The sequence below is a fragment of the Rhinoraja longicauda genome, chromosome 40 (assembly GCF_053455715.1).
Source record: "Rhinoraja longicauda isolate Sanriku21f chromosome 40, sRhiLon1.1, whole genome shotgun sequence".
Taxonomy (NCBI): Eukaryota; Metazoa; Chordata; class Chondrichthyes; order Rajiformes; family Arhynchobatidae; genus Rhinoraja; species Rhinoraja longicauda.
This window is the reverse complement of record NC_135992.1, coordinates 9,724,948-9,750,698: the sequence shown is the minus strand read 5'-3', so window position 1 is coordinate 9,750,698 and position 25,751 is coordinate 9,724,948. Positions and strand designations below refer to the sequence as shown.

The 25,751-nt window shown below is 42.9% G+C and overlaps 1 protein-coding gene across 1 annotated transcript; it reads right to left on the bottom strand.

Annotated features, from left to right (window-relative positions):
- Positions 1-1,489: 1,489 nt before the first annotated feature.
- On the bottom strand, positions 1,490-25,622 carry st13 (ST13 Hsp70 interacting protein). Its single transcript, XM_078430532.1, has 12 exons — positions 25,436-25,622; positions 20,088-20,145; positions 18,153-18,228; positions 17,328-17,398; positions 16,322-16,388; positions 13,660-13,744; positions 11,814-11,924; positions 10,296-10,398; positions 7,857-7,973; positions 6,553-6,601; positions 3,624-3,757; positions 1,490-2,604 (listed from the first exon to the last, which is right to left on the bottom strand). Exons 1-12 carry the CDS (start codon positions 25,543-25,545, stop codon positions 2,476-2,478), a joined length of 1,110 nt encoding a protein of 369 aa, XP_078286658.1. The 5' UTR covers positions 25,546-25,622; the 3' UTR covers positions 1,490-2,475.
- Between the last annotated feature and the right edge of the window lie 129 nt (positions 25,623-25,751).

Sequence of the window (25,751 nt, the reverse complement as noted above, 5' to 3'; positions counted from 1 at the left end):
CCCCCCCCCCCCGACATTGTTTGGCTTTGGCCTCAGCAGCAATGAGGAGAGGTTGAGTGGGCACCAATTGACCTCTGTGACCAACCTGTTGCCAGTTTTGCAGTTAGTTTCTGTGATTGCCTGGCTAGAGACAGGTCGTGACCATGAAGCACAAAGTACAGATTCTGGAGATCTGAAATGAACAGAAAACGCTGGAAACTCTCAGCAGGTCAAACGGCATCTGTGAAATGAGAAAGTGCAACCGTTTCAGCTCAATGGCTACTTAGAACCTTCCACTTTCTAGATTGGAAACTTTCACCAAGCTGTTTGAATGCAACGTCATTGACCTAAAATTTTACGTCACCTTCTCCACAGACGCTGGCTGACCTGCTGGGCATTCCCAACATGTTTTTATTTTATGCCCTAGAAAATGTTGGTGTGGTGTACACGAGGTTGATAGACAGCAGTTGGAACACTAGAGTGAGGAAGGAGGTGCAGAAACAACCAGTGAGCTTAGGTTGTAATGTTGATGGCCTGCGTTTGCAAGTTTTGAAACAGGCCAATTATTTGGTTTTCAGGGTGGGGGCATCGATGGAACTCAATCAATGCTACAGAATCATAAAAAGAATGCAAAGAAAACAACTCTCGGGCAACTGGGGTTAAAAGTACCATCATGTTGAGAGTGAAGGGAAACTGTAATGATCTTGTTCAGTGCCTATATATTCAACATAAGCATCAAGACCAACAGAACATTTATTGCTGTCCATTTTTACACCAGATCAATGCAGAATAGTAACCAGTGACATTAAAGCTACCGCCTTTTTCAAAGAGAAGCAAGAATGTGAAGTTTGCGGATTGGGTTGTGAATTTTTCTTTCAAGGGTGCCTGCCGGTGGGAGCGGGAAGGGAGGTCAGGACATGCCATGCTTCCTGCTTCCATCCAATCACGTAGGAAAAAAATTCTAGATGATGGCAGTCCTTTGTTTCCAATTTATTTTTCCCACAAGTCCAACATGCAACTCATGAGCTGGGGGCAAGGGTTTGGAAAATTCCATCCCTCATCCTCCCCCTCACCCAATCACCCCCACAATACTCACTGCATTAAAAACCAGGCTTGAAATTATTACATGGACACCCAAAACGACTGTTCTTATGGCTAAAGCATAGCCCTTCAATAACCCAATGTAATTCAACATCATTAATTTTCTTGGAGAAAGAAGAGGGAGGGGGGGGAAACAAATCAAGATCCAAATATTTAACTCAAAGGGTTGTCCTTCAAGTTAAAATGTTTCATTCCCTTGGCTTCACAGGACCAATTTCTCCCATGTTAAAATTGTCCAGCTTCTCCCGCCCCCCTCCGTCAACCCCCACCACTAACTAACCCAAGAGGGAGGGTTAATACAATGCCTTTTACCTGTAGTGATTATGAGCAGTGTTTATAGTTGTATAAGAATTCAGTCCTTCCAATCAATATTGGTCGAGAGGCTAATTGAAAATAATCTACAATATAATGGAATCACCTGAATTTAATCTTCAAAGGAGGCTGTAGCATACAAAATGTCAGAGTAACCATTATTTACAACCATATTTATTTCCATCCAGATATTAACCCATTTCATTATTTAAAATGAGATTACTTTCTGGGGAGAAAAATATCTGTAAACAGTTGCCATATTAGTAATCTCCTATTGCTTCCCAGAAACTACGATACTGATTTCTTCAGGTACCCACATTCCTCCAGTTTATCTACCAAGCTGCTGCTCACTATATTTAGTAGAATTTATAACTTTTAATGTACAAGCTCAGGTAAGCTATTTGACCAGAAAGTGCAAAGTCCAGCTGGCATTTTGTTAATGTTCATGCTTGCCCTTTACAGGAGGAAGCATTGGACGACAAGAAGCCAATTTCACACCTTGATCCAAGGACACAACATGCAGCTTTACTGAGTTAGCTAATGCAGCAGAAGGGAACAAACTTTCACTGAAGGTGCTGTGGCATTACAAGGAAATCAGTTTTAAATGCAAAATCTGGTGCAACGTGTGTGCATTGCTTTGTCTTTCATCCCACACTAAAAAAGGTTTCTTATACATTGCCAATATCGGTCACTACCACGAGATCTGGTCACTGGTTTAAGATGTAACTATTTTTAAACCAGTCAACAAATTTGCATCAAGTTTTCTGCTCTGCAATTTTAATCCATTTATTTATAGCATTAATTGTCATGCTAAAATAGGAACACAAAAAACCCCCCACAAATGCCCCTGTTTACAGATCTGGGCCACTGCAGACAATAAGTAGCACAAGATTTTCTGCGCAAGAGCACTTTTTCCTTAGACTGTTTAATTCTCCCCCACCCCCAAATAAAATCAATTTGTAATAAAAAGAGACTAAAAAATATAGCAGGCTACTCTGAAGGAGGATTGTAGATACACGGGTACTGCACAGTGGCAGGGTGCAGGGGGCTGTAGTTAGGATGTTAGTTAGAATATCCTGCCCCTCAAGGTTTGGCACCAAACTTAGTTGAAAGCTTCCCAACGAAGTTCATCACTTTCGGATTGTTCTGATATTTTGAGATGTTGGCTGGGTTCTGGGCCACGTCTTGGAATGCCGCCATTATCTCAGGGTCCTGCAGAGAGAACGGTTCGTAATGGATGGTAAATGCCACAGGTTTATTGTTGGGTGCATTAAGTGTTCATTTGTGAGGGGTTGGATGAAGAAAGCAACATTAAGCATCTGTGAGGCACGGTCCCACCTTTGCTCTCTTGATTTTAGATTTAGATTTAGAGATACAGCGCGGAAACAGGCCCTTCAGCCCACCGAGTCCGCGCCGCCCAGCGATCCCCGCACATTAACGCTATCCTACACACACTAGGGACAATTTTTACATTTTACCCAGTCAATTAACCTACACACCTGTACGTCTTTGGAGCGTGGGAGGAAACCGAAGATCTCGGAGAAAACCCACGCATAGACGGCGCCCGTAGTCAGGATCGAACCTGAGTCTCAGGCGCTGCATTCGCTAAGAGAGCTCAGGCAAAAAAAATGGCACAATAAAACCAGGAAATGCTGGAAACACTCAGCAGGTCAGGCCGCATCACTGGAAAGAGAATCGGAGCCAACAGATTAAGTCAAAGACCCTTCATCAGATCAGGGTGACACCAGCAAGACCAGCATTTGATGCCCAATAGCCATCTAGATGGTGGTGGTGAGCTGCTGTCTTGAACCACTACAGTCCCTCTGGTTAAGGTAGCTGACAGTGCTGCTAGTGTGGGAGCAAGATTTCCAGGATTTGATTGAAGGGCTGACAATGTATTTCCTAATCGGGATGGCACGTAACTTAGAGGGCAACCTAGAAGGGATGGTGTTCCTTATACGTGTAGCCTTATGCTTTTCCTTGTAGGTACAGATAATGGGTTTGGTTCTTGTACCTTGCAGCGAGGCAGGTCAACAATTGAACAGCATATGAAATGGATGATAATTTAGCAGCTTTCAAATATGAGAACCCAAGGGCTCAAGGAAGAGATTCAAATCCAGAGCCTCCATATCTCACCACAATCGTGAGCCCGGGTTAATGAGTACCCTTCTGTGCAAAGTGACTGTGTAAAGCATTGTACGGCAAGCTCACAATTAAGTGACGATCATTACCTGCATCGCTGCCAGCACCTCTGGATCACCAAGTAGATCATTCAGGCCAGGCATTCCCCCCATTCCAGGCATTCCCCCCATTCCGGGCATTCCCCCCATTCCGGGGATTCCTCCTGGAAAACCACCAGGTGCACCTAAAAAGGTTAGAGTGGAACAAAAAGGTTATAACTGATTTCAGGATCATAGACAATAGACAAAAGACAATAGGTGCAGGAGGAGGCCATTCGGCCCTTTGAACCAGCACCACCATTCAATGTGATCATGGCTGATCATTCTCAATCAGTACCCCGTTCCTGCCTTCTCCCCATACCCCCTGACTCCGCTATCCTTAAGAGCTCGATTTAGCTCTCTCTTGAATGCATTCAGAGAATTGGCCTCCACTGCCTTCTGAGGCAGAGAATTCCACAGATTCACAACTCTCTGACTGAAAAAGCCGGGCAGGGATCGTATGAACTCTTTCAATGACTAATGGAGCGTTCGTCATAATAGAGAAGCCATAAAGACTTCTCCATGACGGCAACCCAAGACTCACATTTTGCAAGGACGGGGATTAATCAGATAATCAGCATGGTTTGATTAGCAAGAGATCCTATCTGACCAATTTGAGTGAACATTTCAAAGAGGTAACAAAATATATTGATGAAGGAACTACAATGAACATGGTCTACATGGACTTCACAAAGACACGTTCCCACGTGGGAAACTGGTCCAGGAGGTTGTCTGAGGAATTCTGGATAAATTGGATCCAAAAATCACGTGGGTTCAAAAGAGTTTTTTTTTTTTTAAACTCTCACATTTGGAGTGCACTAGAATAGATCCTAATGGATTTAAACTTTAAAGCAGAGCACAATCTTACAGAACTCAGCGTGTAACCAGAGATCAAGTTTCCCCTTGTCTCATTAATCATCATCTTTTTGGCATTAAACAATTTGGTTTGTACAATATCCAGGATTTGAATTCAGACAGAAATTGAAATTCAATCTGACAACAGACTAAAATTGCTCCAATGCCCAAACTCAGTATTTTATAAGAAAATAACTGCAGATGCTGGTACAAATCGATTTATTCACAAAATGCTGGAGTAACTCAGCAGGTCAGGCAGCATCTCGGGAGAGAAGGAATGGGTGATGTTTCGGGTCGAGACCCTTCTTCAGAGTCTGAAGAAGGGTCTCGACCCGAAACGTCACCCATTCCTTCTCTCCTGAAATGCTGCATGACCCGCTGAGTTACTCCAGCATTGTGTGTCTACCTTCAGTTTTTTATTTGCAAGGCTGACAACATAAGTACGAACCAGAGGCCGAATCAGTGCAGATGTACAAGGGGTGGCAAAAGAAACACAATGGGTTTCAACCCCAAGAATTGAGGAAGAAAGAAATGTTGACAACATTGGAGACCAGACTTGAACTTAGTTGCTAAACACTCCACTGGAGAATTCTACACTCCACATTCTGTACAATGCACAAGCCAATTCATCCTATTAGATCTGTGCCGGGTCACAAAGAAATCACATACGGTAACTTTTCTCCTGTAACCTACTCCCCCTTTACCTGCATTTCCATTAACTGAACCTCACCTACAAATAAGGCCAATTTATTGGCCTATTAACCTACCAACCCACACATCTTTGGGATGTGGGAGAAAACAGGAGCATCCATTAGAAAGGCCACACAATATCGGGAGAACGTGTAAATGCCACACAGTCAGTGCTTCAGCAGAATATTTTGCTCAAACTCCAAGGCAGTTGCACCCAGCAAGCTGATGTTCCAGATGTGATCTTGCTAATTCATCTAAAATCTCCCAGCTCTTGTAGTTAATGTCATAAGTGATAGGAGCAGAATTAGGCCACTCGACCCACTCAAGGCCTAGTCAATCATGTCTGATCTATCTCTCCCTCCTAACCCCATTCTCCTGCCTTCGCCCCATTACCTCTGACACCCGTACTAATCAAGAATCTATCTATCTCTGCCTTAAAAATATCCACTGACTTGGCCTCCACAGCCTTCTGGAGCAAAAAAAATCCACAAATCCACCACCCTCTGACTAAAGAAATTCCTCTACATCTCCTTCCAAAAATAACTTTTTTTAAAATTCTGAGGCTATAATTCTACTCTCCCACTAGTGGAAACATCCTCTCCACATCTACTCTATCCATGCCTTAATCCCCGAGCAGTAAGTGACAACACTGCCAGCTTTCCCAATTACTTGCTGTCCCTGCCAAGCAGCTTTCTGAGAATTATATATTCAGGCATCCAGATGCATCTGATTCTCAGAGTTCTGCAATCTCGCAACATTTGGATAACCTGCAGCTTTGTCTCGCTGAGTTACTCCAGCTTTTTGTGTCTATCTTCGGTTTAAACCACCATCTGCAGTTCCTTCTTACACATTTACATTTTCCCAAATTATTCAGAAGACCATGTCATGGAGCAGCATTAGGCCATTCAGCCCACCAAATCTACTCCACCATTCAATCATGGCTGATCTATTTTTTCCCTTTCAACCCGATTCTCCTGTCTTTTCCCTGTAACCTTTGCTCTTCCCAATCACGAACCTATCAATCTCTGCCATAAAAATACCCAATTACTTGGCCTGCCCAGCTGGCTGTGGCAACAAATTCCTCAGATTCACCACCCTCTGGCTAAAGAAATTCTTCCTCATCTCCATTTTGAAGGCATGAGGGCTCATGTAAAACATCAGCATAAAAAGTTAGATCTGATAGTATCATTGGAAGATAATCCATCCAGCATAGACATCAGATCACCCAAGACCACTGATAAAGATACCACAAGTACATAATATTTATTTGCCAGAACTGGCAATCCCATGTTTCCTCCCACATGTAGCCTACCCCCCCCCCCCCCACCCAATGTGGAAGGTTGAGATTCTCTCACCACATTTCCAAGAAAGCTAGCATAAGGGTAGAAAAACAAACCTTGGAAACCACCAAAGCCCGTGGCTCCTGCACGACGAGTCTCCTCCTCCTGAAACAGAAATTAATGCAGTTTCAATAGAGTCCGATAGCCAAAAATGCACTATAGCACAGTGACAATCGGACAAACAATAGGGGGCTTAACTGTACGACAGAAATCAGTGCAGTCTAGGCCCTTCATTCAGTTTTATTTTGTTGAATAAACATGATTGAAGCATCCAGATTAAATTTTCAAATCCAAGTCAGAGTGTGCAAATGCTCCCTGATGTAAGCAAAGTTCTGTAAATGTTACCAATGTGAGAGGGCATTCAGAAACATCCCTGTCCCTCACTGCCATCCTGTCAATTAACTGTGCTGGTATCTATACTTCACACAGCTACTGATCAGGGCAGATACAAAAAGCTGGAGTGACTCAGCGGGTCAGGCAGCATCTCTGGAGAAAAGGAATAGGTGGCGTTTCGGGTCAAGACCTTTCATCAGACCGAGAGTCAGGGGAGAGGATAACGAGTGGTATGAAAAGGTACAGGACAAATCAGAGCCGGTACCGATGACCAGGGAAATATGGAGCCCACAAAGGTCCATTGTTGGCTGTGGAAGAGGTGATAACAAAGGGAGAGGGAACCAGTTTTAAATCTGCAATGGACATATATTTTACCCGTTTAATGTCATCCGTCACACCTAAATAAAATGGATTTAGTCTGCCAAGTTCCCATTGATCAAATTGTTTATCATTATAAAAAGCAATCAAATTAGAGCATTCTGAACCATATGTTCCTGGCATTCACAAAAAAAACCCTTTAAAGCACCAAATTAATACTAAATTAGTTTTATAAAATTAGCTTGAGTTTGGTTTACAACATAACTGGCATGTTTTGTTTTGAAATACAGTAAATAAATAAGCTCCAAGTGATTTAGTTGAATTAATATACATTTTTAATATCTCTATTTCAGCAAAATTCTAACACTGCTGACCGTAATAGTTTTACTAAAAATGATACCACAATGCCTATTGTACAAAGTGCATGCACATTAAAAGTTGTAGTCTTATATTAAGTTTCTGTTGATGGAGGTAACAAGGTATAAACCAATTAGGATAAAAGGCCCCTCTATGTGATGTAGTTTTAAGTAGAGCCATGGATCTCAGCCACCGATATGATCCAGAGTCTTTTGTTACATGTAGCTATGGGCAAGCAAAGATCTCATAATCCAAAACCCATTAACATTCACCAGGAATTGCATGTAAAAAGACACTTGGCTGAGCAGATGAAAATAGCTGATATCCACAATCGTTCCACCTTGCCACTTACTTTGCGCGCTTTCTCATGCTCCTCTTTTGCTTTTTTTCCACGCTCCATTCGCTCCTTGAGAGCTTTCTCTTCAGATTTCCTCTCGTATTTTCTTCTGTGCTCCATTATTTTTTGAGCCTAAAAGACACGTTGCAACATTCAGTACCAATCCCCGGTGTGCACAGTTCCAATCACTGGAGATATACAATAGGTTACGAGCTTGGCGTGTTTTTATAAGGACAGGCAGAAAGCAAAGAACCTAGACAGAACCTTCCTTTTGCAGAAGCATTTTCATTGGGTTTAAATACCGAGAACACACAGTCCTGAGAGACACGGTGGCACAGCGGTAGAGTTGCTGCCTTACAGCGAATGCAGCGCCGGAGACCCGGGTTCGATCCCAACTACGGGTGCTGTCTGTCCGGAGTTTGTACGTTCTCCCTGTGACCTGCGTGGGGTTTCTCCGAGATCTTCGGTTTCCTCCCACACTCCAAAGACATATGGGTTTGTAGGTTAATTGGCTTGGTATAAATGTTAAAAAATTGTCCCTAGTTGGTGTAGGACAGTGTTAATAAAACGGTGATCCCTGGTCGGCGAGGACCCGGTGGGCCGAAGGGCCTGTTTCCGCGCTGTATCTCTAAACATGTACTATGACATGTATGTGGATTGCCTACTCTCCCTCAGTACTGGGGGTGGGGGGGGGGGGAGTAGACGTGGAAAAGAATCACACTGCACCGTTTTTCTCAAAATCCACAAGCTCTTCAGTTCTACACTGTTACACTAATGGAATTCTCTTTGCCAATGGCATGCTGTACGAGTTCTACTCCTGGGATCCATAAACACACAGGCACTTCCCTGGGTTATGATGAATCTGACTTATGAAAACCCACTACACAAATTCTCCTTTCTATTATTAAAGCACTTTTCAAGCTAGTGATAACAATAAAATATTTCATGCCATCCTTTAATATACAGTGTGTATTCCATTAGTTTAATGACGGGGAGTATTATTCAATGAAATGTAAGAATTATACCAAGTGTGATCCCATAAGGGTAGCCACAGAAAATGGACATTTCTGACTTCTGGAGAAATTGTCTTACGAATAGTTCTCAAGAACGGAATCCACAAGTAATCCATATCCCAATGACAGAGGAGGTCATTCACCCCAATGGGTTTCTGCTGGCTTTCAATAATAATGTCCCACCTATCGCCCTGCACTCCATTCACATGTATATTCATCAACTCTCTCCCCGACTTTCTTGCCACCCATCTACATGAGAGGTACTCCACCCACTGACAATTAATCTACCGACATGTCTTTGGGATGTAGGATTAAACTTGGGAAAACCCACGCTGTCACAGGACAGACATACGAACTCCACACACGCAGGTCAAGATCAAACCTGGGTCACTGGAGCCCAGAGGCAACAGCTGAACCCCACTGCATATCGACTGCGTAGCTGAGGCTGTTGGAATTTCAGGTTCAGATTGAACACAGTCTTCATAAAAACAGGCATAACAAAAAAACTGGGTTCTGTCTCAGCTTCTGATTAGGAGAAGCAAAGAATTTAGAATGCATAAATAACACTTAGTTCAGTTTATAGATACAGAGTGGAAACAAGTTCTTCGGCCCACTGAGTCCGACCAATGATCGCTTGGTTCTATTCTGTACACTCGGGATAATTTACAGATGCCAATTAAACTACAAACCTGCACATCATTGTACGTTCTCCGTGACCGCATGGTGCTCCCGTTTCCTCCCACTTTCCAAAGACATGCAGGTTTGTAGATTTGCCATCATTGGCTTCTTTAAGTTGTTCCTCATGTGTAGGCTAGAACTAGGGTATGCTTGGTTGCTGGTCGACTTGGACTCGGTGGTTCAAAGGGCCTGTTTCCACGCTGCATCTCTAAACTAAACTGTTAACAAAAGTTGATGCCATGTCCAACAGAAGGTTGGTTAATGGGGTAGACTTTAAGGAACACACTAAAAGAGGGCCACAGATAGGGTGGCGAGGCAGCGAGGCTAAGGGAGAGAATGCCAGAGTTCAGGGCATTGACTTGTGTAATGGCAAAAACAATTAAAACCATGGTTGTGCAAGTTGTCAGAAGTGGAATGCACAGATCTTAGTGGGTTGTAGCTCTGATAGAGAAAAGGGGCGAGGTGAACGAGAGATTTAAAAATTGATGAGAATTTGCATAATATGCAAATCCTAGTTGGAAGATACGGTAAAAATCACTATTATTTCTCCAAGGCAGCTGTTAGAGGCACCAATTCCACTGCTAATGCCCTGCAGCAGTTTGATTTACCGCCTCGCACAAATCTGACTCGCAGCCAAGAATGACTGCGTTTCAAACAAATTCATTGGCTGCAACGTGTGTAGGCATGTCACGTTATCTTTCATTGTCTCCAAATCAAACAAGTTTTTAAAGAGAAAAAAAACGCAGCCAGGACAGTCACTTACTCGAGGTTGCACCTCTTTCAGCAGGGCACTAGCATCATCATCGTAATCCAGTTTACAGGCCATTGCCAAATCCAGTGCTGCTTTCTCCCAGTGTCCAAGTAGCCTATTTGAAAATGGCAAAACACAGGAAGGTTAACAGCTGGAATCGTCAAAACCAGGGGTTTTGGTACAGTTGTTTGAGCATCCAATCAATCCATTATCACCATGCTGGCACTGATGGTTGAGCAGCTAGCTACACACAGGGTCCGATTCTCACCTTGGGTGCTGTCTGTGTGGAGTTTCCTCATGACCACATGGGTTTCCTCTTTCATCCCAAATTTGTAGGTAAATTGGCCTCTAAATGGCCCGGTGCACGGGGAGTGGATGCCAAAGTGGGATAATACTGAAGTGATGTGAATGGGTGATCGATGATCAGCGTGGGTTCGGTGGGCCGTTGCCATGCTCTATTTTTTAATCAATCAATTTGAGCAAAAAAAAACCTCAGTGCTGAAGTAACTCAGCAGATTAGGCAATATCTCCTGGAGTATTCACGTTTTCCAGAGATGCCACCCAATCCGCTGAGTTACTCCGGCACTTTCTGTAAATCATCATCTGCGGTTCCTTGTGTGTAATCAATTTGAGCACATGTTGAGATCAGAAGTCATTCAACATAAACGCAGAACACAGATCTATCCTTTCTATCCTTTCCCAATTTCTTGTTCCAAAATGACAGGCTCGTGAGCATGCTCAGAATTCTCTGTCCAGGCCCTGATTCGTAACACTGTTTAAGCAGAATTAGGACACAAAATGCTGGAGTAACTCAGCGGGTCAGGCTCTGGAGAACATGGATAGGTGATGTCTCGGGTCCAAACCTTCTATGCCTTGTCCGATGGTCAGAGCCTGCTAATTTTGAGTGCCACATGCATATTCCCACGGTGGAAAGTACTGAGCAGCCACTATACTTCCAGCACCAGGCGAAAGCCTTATGGAGACGAGGAAGGATGCATTTATAGAAAGCTGCTTGAAAATAGATCACATTTAATGTCTAAACATGATTTGCGCACAATTTCTGTCAATCTTGTGCATTCCAATTGAGACGCTGCTAAAATACTTCACTGACTGCAAGGTGGCTCGGATATCATGAGGTTATGCATCTGCATTTTAAAAATGCTGGAGGGAAGACAGCAGCACTTTGCACATTTCATAATGTATAATTTAAACTAGCAAATAGCAGCATGGAAGAAGCAAAGAGGGGCCTTCAGTTCAATGAGCAAACAACAGGAAAGCAGTTTGTGTGAAGCATAAATATTAACGTCTACAAGTCAGGGTGAATGGTGCACAAATTCTGTATACACAGATCATTGTATTCAATAGAATCAAGCAGCCCTATTTCACATCAATACCCACATACGGTCCTTACAGATTTTATTGTTTCTCATATGCTGCATGCTCCAAATACCATACGGGATTCTCATCCCTTCCCACAGAGTTTTCATATTGCTTTCACCCTCGCAGTCCACGGATTGCACGGCTCCTCACCTGTGTGCTTTTCCCCTCCACTTGTAAGGCTGTGCTGAATCTGGGTTGATGCCGATAGCTTTGTCACAGTCCCGAATGGCTGCATTGGGCTTCTGCATTTTCACATACACGCTGCGAAGTAGAAAAAGATAGCTTAGTGTGGTTAGAAAAAGTGTTATTTCAACAATAATCTAAGAGAGAAAACATGTTAACATCCTAGGAATAGTTTGTAGCTCTCCAAAAGACTGCCTGGGAAACCATTCAACTTTATGAATCGAAGACCTTGTTTAATTTTTGAGTTTGGGAATCTTAATGAAGGGAGCAGCAAGGATGTAGTAATTGATCTCTGATTCCAAATTAGAGAGAGCAATAAAACAAAACAGATGCCAGGGTCCTGACTGCTATCTGGTGACCTTTACTGGAAAGGGCAAGACACCACTGGGTAAAGATGGGATCAATGTCAGAGCTAATCCACAATGCAATCAGTGTTTTTCAGATGTGCAGAAGGAAGAAAAGTCGATGTTAAAAAATATTTAGGGATTGTTATGCTGTGGCACAATGGGAAATCCAAAACAATGTGGCAGCATTAACTTGCTGTGCTTACAATGGGCGAGCACAGCAAGTTAATGCTGTGCATATTAATCTCTCCGAACAGTGGAGAAAAGTCACAATCCAACAGTGGGACTGACAGAGGGGAAGTGAAAACTCCAAGGAGAAATTACCATGGATCTTTTTACTTGTGTTGAGAGGCTCACAGCAAGATGGGAACATGCGTGGGTCAAGATTACTTCATCCGCTTACAGAAACACATTCATCGGCAAGGAGCAAAATGGAATCTACAGCTTACTTGGCAGGTAGGGAAACCACTCCAGGTTAATGAAATGTAGTGAGCTCGACAAGGAATGTTCAACTTGCTTAATAGTTTCAAATGAGTATTCCCTTTCGGATGCATTCATGTACGTGGCAAACAATGGACTACAACCTTGACATAGAAACCTAGAAAATAGGTGCAGGAGGAGGCCATTCGGCCCTTCGAGCCAGCACCGCCATTCATTGTGATCATGGCTGATCATCCACAATCAGTAACTTGTGCCCAACTTCTCCCCATATCCCTTGATTCCACTAGCCCCCAAAGCTCTATCTAACTCTCTCTTAAATCTAACATCTGTAGGCTTTTTTAACCTTTCAGTTCCATTATTTGAACCAGATCCCCAGACATCAAATACTTTCACAAGGGCGTAGAAGCAAATATCATCATTTGGCAACAAACTGACATCACCAAAAGCTTCCAACACTTACACCAGACAAGTGTCTATGAACCCATCCCTTTAAAAAAAGGGCTCAAAAGTTCTTGCTCTTTCTGCACTGTGTTTAAAAGGGGACTTCAAGGATGAAATTTCTCAGCAATTTATTCTAGAATTACACAAAAGCACAAGAGCTAAGAGTGTTTTCAAAATAAAAATGCAGACACCCCATTTTTACACAATGTTCCCAAACAAGGACATTTACAAAAACTACCCAGATTGTAAAATGACAATACACCTGGCAGAGGAGCAAGAACTCAAGGCCTCCATCTCCCTTCTGCAAAGAACAGGAGAGATACAAGATTTCCGAATTTAGCTGTGAGATGCCACTGAAGCCTGATATATGACCCAGCCTTTATCATTTCCCTAACCCAGTTTCCAATAGGCATGCAATGCGATCCAAGCTTCTGATTCTAGGAGGCAATACATGTGGTCTTTGCTTTATTCTACTTGGCGCTCAGACTGCTGATCAGACTTCACTAGCATCACTTGTCAAGCGGGTGAGTAAAACCTGCACCCAAATGCCAAGACGCTTTCAAGAATACATCCATTCTACATTTTACCTGGCTCGCTTAGCATAAAGAATGGCCAGGCGGGGGTTCAACTTAATGGCTTCTGTGAAGTGTTCGAGTGCCTTTTCAAGATCCCCTGTATTGAGGAAAACAAAGCGTTTAGACACCAAGGGCTGGTGAGAGATTTAGGAACATAAGAGGCAGGAAGTTTCCAGGCAAAATGTAGAAACAAGGAACTGCAGATGCCAGTTTACCAAAGAAAACCACAAGATGCTGGAGTAACTCAGAGGATCAGGCAGCATCCCTGGAGAATACGGAAAAATCACATTTTGGGTAGGGTCCCTTCTACAGACGCGAAACATCACCTATCCACGTTCTCCAGGGATGCTGCCAGACCAACTGAATTTTTCCAGCATTTGGTGTCTTTTGTACGTTTCCAAACAAGTTCAATTTTTGCTTGAGTAGACAGATATACACGCTTACTAATCAACCACCTGAAAGGTTAGAGAATTAAAATATCAGACAGACGATGCAAATCAGTGGATGTGATGCTTTCGTGCAATTTTCAAAGTTAAATAATTTTAAATATTTCTGAAATTATGAGAGACTACACATCAAAAGTATTTCTACTGTTTAACGTGTTGGCTCCTGAACCAGCCCTGCTTCAACTTAAAAATTATTTTCCTTCATGCAGACACCCCATTTCAAGTCTTTTCATGGACTTGCTATTTCTGTAACCTGCCACATCAGCATTCCAGATCCTGCTCTCCTCCAGTTCCTCTCTGTTCCGTAGCCCCGTTAATCACTCCAATACTCATCACAATGCCTCCAGCTGACAAATTCAGTCTCCAAACCTTCACCTCCTCTCACCACTTCAAAACCTTCATTAAAGCTTTTACCCCATTTTGCTCACCTTACCATATTTTGGCCCACCAAGTCCGCACCGACCAGCGATCCCGCACATTAACATTCATCTATACACACTAGGGACAATTTACACTTATACCAAGCCAATTAACCTACAAACCTGTACGTCTTTGGAGCGTGGGAGGAAACCGAAGATCTCGGAGAAAACCCACGAGATCACGGGGAGAATGTACAAACTCCGTACAGACAGCACCCGTTGTCAGGATTGAACCCAAGTCTCAAACTCTATCGCTGTGCCACCGTGCCACCCAATGAAATTTGGTGTCTGTCAAACTTCATTTGCTAAAGTCATTGGTTGCGCAATGTTATGCCGTTATAAATCTTTTTATTCCAAATCAAAGACACGAACAACAACATCATAAATTATCTCACTGTGCCACATATGCTCAGGTATATTTCCAGTCAGACATGGGATTGGGACATTCACATGAAGTATTTCAGTGTGGCTTCAATATTTAAGCCACACTGTTTCCTTTATTTTTGTTCCTCTAGCCAACTCATCCTTAATTTTATTTTCATACAGAGTTTCACAATAAATTAAGTCCATAAGATTTTGTTTAGAGATTACAGCACGATTATGAAAGGTGCCACTTGCAGCAAAAGCAAAAATAATTATGGGATATGATTTTAAACTGCAGCAATAACTTTATGTTTAGACTTATCGCTGGAATTAATTAGTCACAAAGTATTCATGTGGGGATCAGGTAGACTCCTGATTTAGAAAAGGCTTGTTGGCCCCAGAGGGAAAGGAGTTAGATCAGTTCATTATTCCAAGGTGTACAGCTATTCCAATCATCAATGGAAACTTGATTTCCACATTTCCACCCAGCCCATATCAATGGGTAGATACACTACACTGCTCAACACCTGCACAAACCACTCACGACATTGCCAATTTAGAAACGATTACACGCAATTAACATTGTTTAATGTTGCACCCCACATATATCGTGGAATTTTACACAAATATATTTTGTTTTAGACAATGTTTAACATGAAGCCACAGATCTGAGAACAGTTATTTAGCCTGGTTTGCTTACGATTCCTATTCTTCTTAAAATCTTGATCTAGAACAATACAACGCCATAATGCCCAGGATGCTGAATTATTTAGAAACAAGGAACTGCAGATGGTAGTTTACACAAAAGGACACAAAGTGCTGGAATTCTCCAGAGGACCCGCAGAATTACTCCTGCCCTTTTACGCTAAATTATTTAAATAGTTAGTCACACTGCTTCGTCCATTTTACAGAAGTCATGCATTTTATTTATTAACTCTTCCCACACTGGAGGCCTTTCATCCCATCAGATCCATGCTAGCTGTCGTGGAGTGATCCCATCAGTCTCAACCCCCCCCCCACTCTCTCTATTTCCCTGTAACCATGCAACTCATCTCTCACATGCCTCTAACTGCCCTTGACTTTTTTCTGCTACTGATCTATACGAAAGGGTAATTTACAACTGTCAGTTAACAACTCTGAAATCCAACAAGGAAATGAGAAACCTCTTCACCACAGAATGTTAAAATGTGAAACTTACAGCAAGAAGCCAAGTTGACTGGCAAGGATGTGGTTAGATGCTAATCAAATGAGTCAGAAAGTTGTATAACAGTTTAGTTGACAGAGGGTGACAAGACAGGTGGAAGATCGTGCACAGGCACAGACCAGTCGTGCCAAATGGCTTGTGTCTGTGCAGGTAACAACTATTCTGGTTTTCAGATCCACCACTTTGCTGAACCAAAGCCTTGCCCGCTCCATCAATAACCATTTCCCTTCTATTACACTTACCTTCTCCCAAAGCATTGATGGCTTCGGCTTTCTTCTCATTTGCCTGATCCATTAATTCCTCAGTCACCTAAAGCAAGAGAACAAAGTGTCAGATAACGATCAATGGTGACTGGTACAAACTTTGCAACTTATAAACAATAGATTGCAGATCATTGTTCACAGATGAAAGATTACGTAACCACCATGACATAGAATGACCAGGCTCTGGAGAGGGAGGTGGTGCTGCTGGTGCCCACAGAACAGCAGAACAGCATCTCCGGCAGAATCGAGTTTTCTCGAGATGGCAGAGTGATGGAGAATTGGAGGAAGAACACAAAGGTAGAGGAAAAAATCTTGGCAAAGTTATTTGATAATTGCTCGAATACTTCCAATGGATTCAATTTCAATGGATATCTAAACACGCCAAGCAAGTTGTGTAAAAATACTAGCAACTAAGCACTTAAATAAGACTCACTATTTTGTACTCCTATCACTATTTACAGTTCAACGGGGAAAATTAGCAACATTATGCCAACTAGCCACTGGCAAAATGGTAAGAAATCTGAGTTAATTACAGTTATTTCCACAAGGGAAGTACGTTTAGTGTAAATGCATATCTCAAACACTTCCTGACTTCCAACTCCAGATTTATTGTGGAAACAAACATTGCCATCTCTCCCCAGCCACTCATTCTCTGTAGGCTTGGTATGAAGCCAACATTTGAAATTCACTAATAATTATTTAGATATCAATGGATTAATGCAGGACAATCAAGATTTTTCCATTTGAAAAGCAAGTTTCATCTATCCTCCACCTTACCTGTTTTTGCAGGAGGTAATTTTGCCGCCTTGCTCCATTTCAGATGGAGTATTCCAGCTTAGAACGCACACCATAGAAAGATGTACAATGTCCACACTTCTTGCTAACATGATACCTGTGGCTAAAACCTAGCCTGAGTTTTTTTAAACCGGGAACACAAGTTAATGTTTTCAGGAAGGGCATGAAGAGAAACAAAAAAAAGGCTCACCTCAATACTGTCATCTCCCATTTCAATAGGTTCTTCAAGATCTGCCTCAATCACACCTTCATCGTCAATATCTGTGAAGAACAAAATACATCCACATGAATGTACTTGAAGCAAACTACACTACAGACATTGTTGTAATTTCGCCAGTGGTTTGATCTGCTGCACCCCACCACTGACATACGCGACCACTTCATCAAGGGACCAACATCCTGCCGGAGAAATGGCCATGTACCATTTATCCTTATACTTCCTACACATTGAACCAATTCAACCCATCCATGCCAGTTCATTGAACAATCCTATTCTGCCACTAACCTATTCTACCTCCCAGATACGATCACTCACCTACTTAGAGTTCCAAATAACCTGGCAGCCTGAACATCATTGGGACGTGGTAGGAAACAAACACCAGGTTGTGAGAGGGAAAGGGAGGAAGCCACACGATCAGACAGAAAATGCAAACAACGGTCAGGATTGATCTTGGGTCACTGGAACTGCAAGGCAGCAGCTCTACTGCGGTCAGCCAGCTCTGAGGTGGGTATGGACAGGCAAAGTTTCGGTTCTTCTACAGACTGCAATTAGCTGATTGCATAAATACTTGATATGAGAGGTCGGGTAGGGGAGGGGTGTTAATGAACTTATCTCAGCCATAATTATCTTTAGGTTTATCTTTAGGCATAGGTTTATTATTATTGTTATGTGTACCAAGGTACAGTGAAAAGCTTTGTTTTATGTGCTACCCAAACAGACAGATATACCATATATAGATACAATCGGTTCAAACTCAAGCACTATAGACAGAGCAAAGAGAAGTGCAACACTCACCAAGTTCACTCTCTGGGCTTTCTGAAGCTTGCTCTGGAGGTGAAATCGGCGGTTCCTTCGCTTCTGTATTTGTTTTCTGAAAAAATTCAAGTTATTTAGTCTGTTCTTTCAGAACAACATCTATGCCCACAAAAAAAATTAGTATCATATTACACCACATTTGAAATAACACTGCTACTTTTCACCCCAGCATAAAACACTAATGCTCAGCACCGCAGAAACTGTCCTCGTCATCTCTCTCTCTCTCTCTCTCTCTTCTTTTCTCATCTCATTGCCCAGTGGTTTCGTCACTGCCCAGCTACATTCACATTTCTCTAGGCTCTCTCCCATTTTCCCCTTGCCTTTAACTTATTAAAATGCCAACATTTCTTCCTCCTTCACACCTGCTGCCGGGGCTTTCACCATGCTTTTAATAATAATGGTTTCCACTATTCTAACTCACTCATAGATATCTCCCAGCCCTGGAAATGTAACCTATTCAGAATTGTACTCTCTACACCATTACACATTAAGTCCCAGTCACCCACTTTTGTTTCAACCGTCCAAACTGGCTATATGTTAGGCAACACTACCTTAAATCTTCAACCTTTTTTCTCTCCTCCGCATTCAAGCCTATCATTCCTACTTTTTGTTTCCCTTCCCTCTTGACATTCTGTAAATTTATTTCACAAAGCATTTGATCACCTAATTTAATATCTCTTTACAAGGCACACATTTCCTTTGCTAAAGCTACACAGTGCCTTAAAGGTTTAGTGAATTTTTATGTTTGAATTCCCGGCAATTTAATTACTAACTTCAGATCATACAACACAGCCTCAAGAGAATCTTGCAATTTCCTCTCTGTTGCCAATAGTTTTATTAACAACAGACCAGCACCAAAGCAAAATTCCTATGCAAAATCTTACCCTACGTCACTCACTGTCACGTTACCACGTGCTTGGTAATGAGAAACATCCAGGATGTGTGACCTGGTTAACTAATCTCCTTCCCACATGTACACGCTTTGTAACAGAGACAGATGATGACAAATGAGTGTCCAAACACGTCAATTTACTTTTCTAGTTTAGATGTGAGGAGCCATAATAACAACTGGAAGTAATTAGCTTACATCACTTCAGGCATACTCTCTGCGCTGGGAGCTGGGAAAGGAATATGTTATGAAAAAACCTTTATAAAATTATTTTTTAGGCCTCAAGTCAGGTTATTTTGCCTAGATCCATTCTGGGTACCACATTATATAAATGAAGCATGTTAATGTTTTCGGAGAGTCAGCACAACGTTAATGTCTTCGGAGAGTTTAGTACAATTAAGATTAGTAGCATTTAGCACAATTGCATCCGGAATAAGAGACTTCATGTGGCATGAAAAGAGATGCTGAGATTTTCCATGACAAAACTGCTCAAATCAATCAGGTTTTGGTGGACAGATAGTTTTTTCTAACAACTTAAATTTGCAAAGATTTGTGTGTGGGGACATTCAATGAGCTATGAAGAGATGGAATGCACTGCCTGAAGGATGATGAAAACACCTTCAAAGATTCAACAAAATCACAACTGATTGAACAGTTTTTCTGTACTTGTTGGTTCAATGAAAACCATGGATTATCCTGAAAACGAGAAAATCCCAACTTCCTTCTGCAAACAATGCATGGATTTGGAGGAACGTTCTTAGATAACCAACTACTAATGGTACACAAACCACAGATTACACAAGAATGCAAGTTAATGTGCAACCATGTGAACTGTCATCGTTTAGTCCCATGATAGCTGTACATACAGCCCTTGATGGAAATTTCACACTGGTCTTTCACCTTCCTCTTTAAAAAAATAGTAAAAAGCCAGCTGTCCACACCAGGCCCCTGTTAAAATCCTGAAAAATTCTCCTGGAAATTGGTCAGGAGATACCTCTTTCAGATTCACTAGAAATATCAGGTACCTTTGGGGGCTCCGGGAATTCCGGGTGTTCTGCTGGAGGAGGTATAGTTGCTCCCATACTGCAAAGAAGATGCAAAAAAAGTCATTAAAAAAAACATCAAAAATTAACAGACCAGGTGTGGTTGCATTGATAACTGTGTTGGTCTCAAAATCCTTTCTTAATATCATATCATATCATATACATACAGCCGGAAACAGGCCTTTTCGGCCCTCCAAGTCCGTGCCGCCCAGTGATCCCCGTACATTAACACTATCCTACACCCACTAGGGACAATTTTTACATTTTACCCAGCCAATTAACCTACATACCTGTACGTCTTTGGAGTGTGGGAGGAAACCGAAGATCTCGGAGTAAACCCACGCAGGTCACGGGGAGAACGTACAAACTCCTTACAGTGCAGCACCCGTAGTCAGGATCGAACCTGAGTCTCCGGCGCTGCATTCGCTGTAAAGCAGCAACTCTACCGCTGCGCTACCGTGCTACCATCTATGTGCCCAAGGCCTCAAGAGAATACAAATACCAGTTTATGATGGAGATACAAGGAACTGCAGATGTTGGTTTACAAAAAAGACAATGCTGGAGTAACACAGGGGCTCGACCCAAGACCTCACCTGTCCCTGTTCTCCGGAGATGCTGCCTGACCCGCTGAGTTACCCCAGCACTTTGTGTCTTTTTTTAACCCGTTTATGATGCCCATTTCTCATCCATTCCTCACAGGTTCACAGACAAATGCATTTTAAAAGAAATTAATACCGTAGCAAAGTTAACTGAAATTAGTTCAGTTTAGGTCCACCACTGATTTTCTGGCAACTAGTGGTACAACACCTCCATTAACACAGACAAAATTACAAAAGTGCGCTTGAAATCTCCCCCTAAATGTAGCACCTAGGCCGAGTGAGGCAGGCGATCTTCACCTCATCGGGACTTCAACACTGACCAGTGGGTTGAATTTTCCAACTGCGGCCGGGGTTCTGGAACTTTGGCCCAGCCGGCAGATTCATTCCCACAACTGGCAGATCCATTCCCACGGGCGACTTCCCAGGCCGACTTCATATCATATATCATATATATACAGCGCGGAAACAGGCCTTTTCGGCCCACCAAGTCCGCGCCGCCCAGCGATCCCCGCACATTAACACTATCCTACACCCACTAAGGACAATTTTTACATTTACCCAGTCAATTAACCTACATACCTGTACGTCTTTGGAGTGTGGGAGGAAACCGAAGATCTCGGAGAAAACCCACGCAGGTCACGGGGAGAACGTACAAACTCCTTACAATGCAGCACCCGTAGTCAGGATCGAACCTGAGTCTCCGGCGCTGCATTCGCTGTAAAGCAGCAACTCTAACGCTGCGCTACCGTGCCGCCCTTCATGGGCCGGTATCTTGGGTGCTGCCTGCGTAGTTTGCACATTCTCCCTGTGACTTCGTAGGCTTCTTCCGGTTTCCTCCCACATTCCAAAGACGCGTAGGTTTGTAGGTTAATTGCCCTGGTCTGTACGGAGTGGATGTGAAATGGGATAATAGAACTACTGCGAACGGGTGATCAATGGTCGGCGTGGAGTTGGTAGGCCGAAGGGCCTATGTCAACCCTGTATCTTTCAATCAATTTCTATCAATCAATCCTACTGAAGTTACTATGTTTCAGCTCAAATTACAACCGAGAACAGACAACACAGTCAAGATCTATTTTCCTTGGCAAATCCTCTTACACAGGCATAGAGACAAGTGGAGGGTCGCAAGTTAAATGAGCAACCTAATTAACTAGCTAAAATAGACAAGAGTTGAATGGGCCACTTTGTACCAAGTGACGATAGGAAAGGTCAAGACAAAAGACATAAACTAGATCCAGGAAAATCCTCCTAAACTCCAGCATCGGGTACAGGAAATATACTGTGCATCATAGGTTGAAAATGTGCAATGCACAAATTCTTGAAAAAATACAGGGTTTGTACAGTATTTTGTCAAATCTACAGGAAAGAACGGCTATTTGGCACAAATTTTATTTTTCTATCCTACATAATCAAGCGCCTACCTTCACCCTGGAAATACTGCCCCATTTTCCTTTCTGTATCCCTCCTTACTAACGTTATTTAACAAGACTTTATTAAACACTAGTTCTGGCTCCAGTCCTTCAAACTTCTGGGTTAAAAAAAAATCTTTCATCCACATCAATTTCATTTTTAAAAAAATTGTCATCTCTCGCTACTCCACCAAAAATATGCCCATTTTGATCAAATTATTCAATAACCACAAGTTTGCAAGTCAACTGCGATTGATGGATGGCAGGCTTAAGACAAACAGCACCCGAGGATTGGTGATATTTCTGGACATTGAACTAAGGTATCAGGATACATTCCAATGGTATTACAGCCGCATGCAGAGGATTAGATTTCACTATCCGTAACCAAGATTGAATTATATCTTGCAGTTAAATTCTGAGCAACCAGATTGGACATTAAATAAACTATTACTACTGATCCTTCTAGATCTTGATTACTCAGCAGGTCCCCTAAATGTATTGGCAGAAATCCACAAATTAGCTAATTAACAGCAGCGGAAATTGATCGCATGGTTTGGTGCAGAAGAAAAATCAGATTGTTCAAAAATTCTAGTAGCAGAATTAGCACATTCAGTCCATCAAGTATACGCCGCCATTCAATCATGGCTGATCTATCTTTCCCATGCAACCCTATTCTCCTGCCATTTCCCCATAACACCCTTACTAATCAAGAATCTGTCAATCTCCATCTTAAAAATATCCATTGACTTGGCCTCCAGAGTCATCTGTGGCAATGAATTCCACAGATTCACTACCTTCTGGCTAAATAAATTACTCCTCATCTCCTTTTTAAAGGTACGTCCTTTTATTCTGAGGCAATGGCCTCTGGTCCCAGACACTCCCACTAGTGGAAACATCCTCTCCACATTCATTCTATCCAGGTCTTTCACTATTCGGTGAGTTTCAATTAGGTCCTCCCTCATCCTTCAAAACTCTTGCAATGATTGCTGACAGGGTGCACATCTGGAGAGGGGGATCTACACTGATTTGACAATTGTCTACAGGTGATAGTATCATGTTATGAGCAGGCTAGGCTTGCATCTGCTGGAGTTCAATATAGATGGGATTTGATTGAAACATGCAAGATCCTGAGGGCAGACGCAAAATGCCGCGAGAGTGTGCCCCACTGCAAAATCTCATGGTATGCCTGTTTTGAAGAAGTTCTCCTCCTCTCTCCTAAAAGAGTTTTGCAAAACCCTCTCTTGCTGCTCCCCCTCTGTGATTCTGTTGTTTTCACACATTACCCTTCCATATCTCAAGACTCACTCTCCCTTGACTCTCAGTCTGAAGGGTCTCGACACAAAACATCACACATTCCTTCTCTCCAAAGATGCTGCCTGTCCCGCTGAGTTACACCAGCATTTTGTGTCTATCTTCGGTGTAAACCAAGATCTGCAGTTCCTTCCTACACAAGATTCTGAGGATTGAATCAATGAGTTTCGAGCTCTTGCTTCATCTTGCAGTAGAATCTAGAAATAGGGATCACTATTTAAAAATAAAATGCAGCCTATTTCAGACAATGAAGCATTTTTGGGGAAATATATTTCAGAGGGCAAGTCATTAAATATTTTTAAGGCAGAGGTGGATGGATAGTTGATAAGGTAAAAGGGTAAAAAGTTAAAGGAATAGAACAGGAATGCAGAGTTAAGGTTACAATCAAATCATCAATGACCATTTAAATGGTGAAGCAGTATAGGAAGGAATTGCAGATGCTGGATTAAATCAAAGATAAGACACAAAATGCTGGAGTAACTCAACAGGACAAGCAGCATCTCTGGAGAGAAGGAATGGATGACATTTCGGGTAGAGACCATTCTTCAGACCATCTGAAGAAGGGTCTCGACCCGAAACGTCACCCATTCCTTCTCTCCAGAGATGCTGCCTGTCCCATTGAGTTATTCCAGCGTTTTGTGCCTATAAATGGTGGAGCAGTCTGTCCTGCTCCTAATTCACATGTTTGGATATATTTAATACTCATTAAAAGAGCCATTTGGGAAATATAGCAAATGACAATCACAACCACTGCCAATGAAACGCAGCTCAATTAGAACAAAATTTCAAGGAACAAAGAATAAGACCAAGTAGTATACAGGAAACTACAGGGACAGATCAGACAAAGATCCAGTGTGCTCTGTCCAGAACAGTAAGTATGCCAAAGTAAGTCAACATGTTTCAGAATAATGGGCACACAACTCTCCATTTATGCACCTTGCCAACGGTGCAAGAAATGCCACTGACATAGCAGGAGGTTTTCCACTCGATCTTTCACGGTAAAACTACTGCTCCACTGGTCCCATTCTGTACACTTAATCAAAGATGTGAATAATTTGAAACTCCATGCTTGTTTACAAAGACCAATACAAATTTTAATGTAATATAATTGGACAATATATTTTGTTGCTCTTACAAAAACTTCTAGAACTTGTATCAAATTCTTGTCACATTCTGAAGATACATTTACAATGCTTTACTTCAGACAGGGTGTGGGGAGGGGTCAGGGTGTGGGGTCCTCCAGTATTTCTGCACTAAATACAGTTAATAAAAGAAGCCTTTTTTTATTAGGTCTGTAACCTGTTACATAAGCGGTACTCCTATCTTCCAAACAAAACAATCACCTTCAAACATCACCAATGCTGACAGCCTAACAAAAATGAGAGATCAGACTTGCAATTTACATCAGTGGCACATTGCCTCTGGTCCATTAGGTTGAAAACGTTGAATTATCACCACCACCTTGTCACTTCAGAAAGTGAAAACTAAGTACTCCTCACCACCCCTCTCCCACCCCATTACCACCGTCTCTCATCCCAGTACTTCTCACCCACCCTCATATCTCCCCACCCTGACCCCTCCCCATTCTCCCTGACCCCTCCACCCCTCCCTGACCCCCATTCTCCCTGAATCCTGACCCCTCCCACCCCTCCACTCCTGACCCCGCCCCACTCTCCCTGACCCCGCCCCACTCACCCTGACCCCTCCCCACTCACCCTGACCCCTCCCCACTCTCCCTGACCCCTCCCAATTCTCCCTGACCCCTCCCAATTCTCCCTGACCCCTACACCCCTCCCTGACCCCCCCATTTCTCCCTGATTCCCCCCACTCCTGACCCCTCCCCACACCCTGACCCCATTTCTCCCTGACTCCCCTCCCTCCCCACCCCACATTATCCACTCACTCCCTCTCTACCCCCCTCTCTCATACCCTCACCACCCCTCAGCTCTTATACCCACACCTCCTCACCCTCCCCCCCACCCCACCCCCCACCTCTCACTCCCTCCCTCACCTCTCCAGCCAATCCTTGAAGAAGCGCAGCTCGGCCATGTGCAGCACACTCGGGCTCCCTTTGCAGTGTTGCACGAAGGCGCTGAGATCGCGGAGTTTCTGCGCGTCCATCGTGCTCCGTGCTGCAGCTTCGCCTCCTCGCGCGCGCCAGTCGCAGCTCGCGCACCTTCTGGCGGAATCTTCTGGAACTAGCTCTCCCGCCTCCCGCCAGCCTCAAAGTCAAGACTCCACCCCCTTTAAAACCGACAAAACCATAGTTTAATATTAAACTTTTATTTTTCCCTGCAACATAACGAAACGTGTTGTGAAGCTCTTCT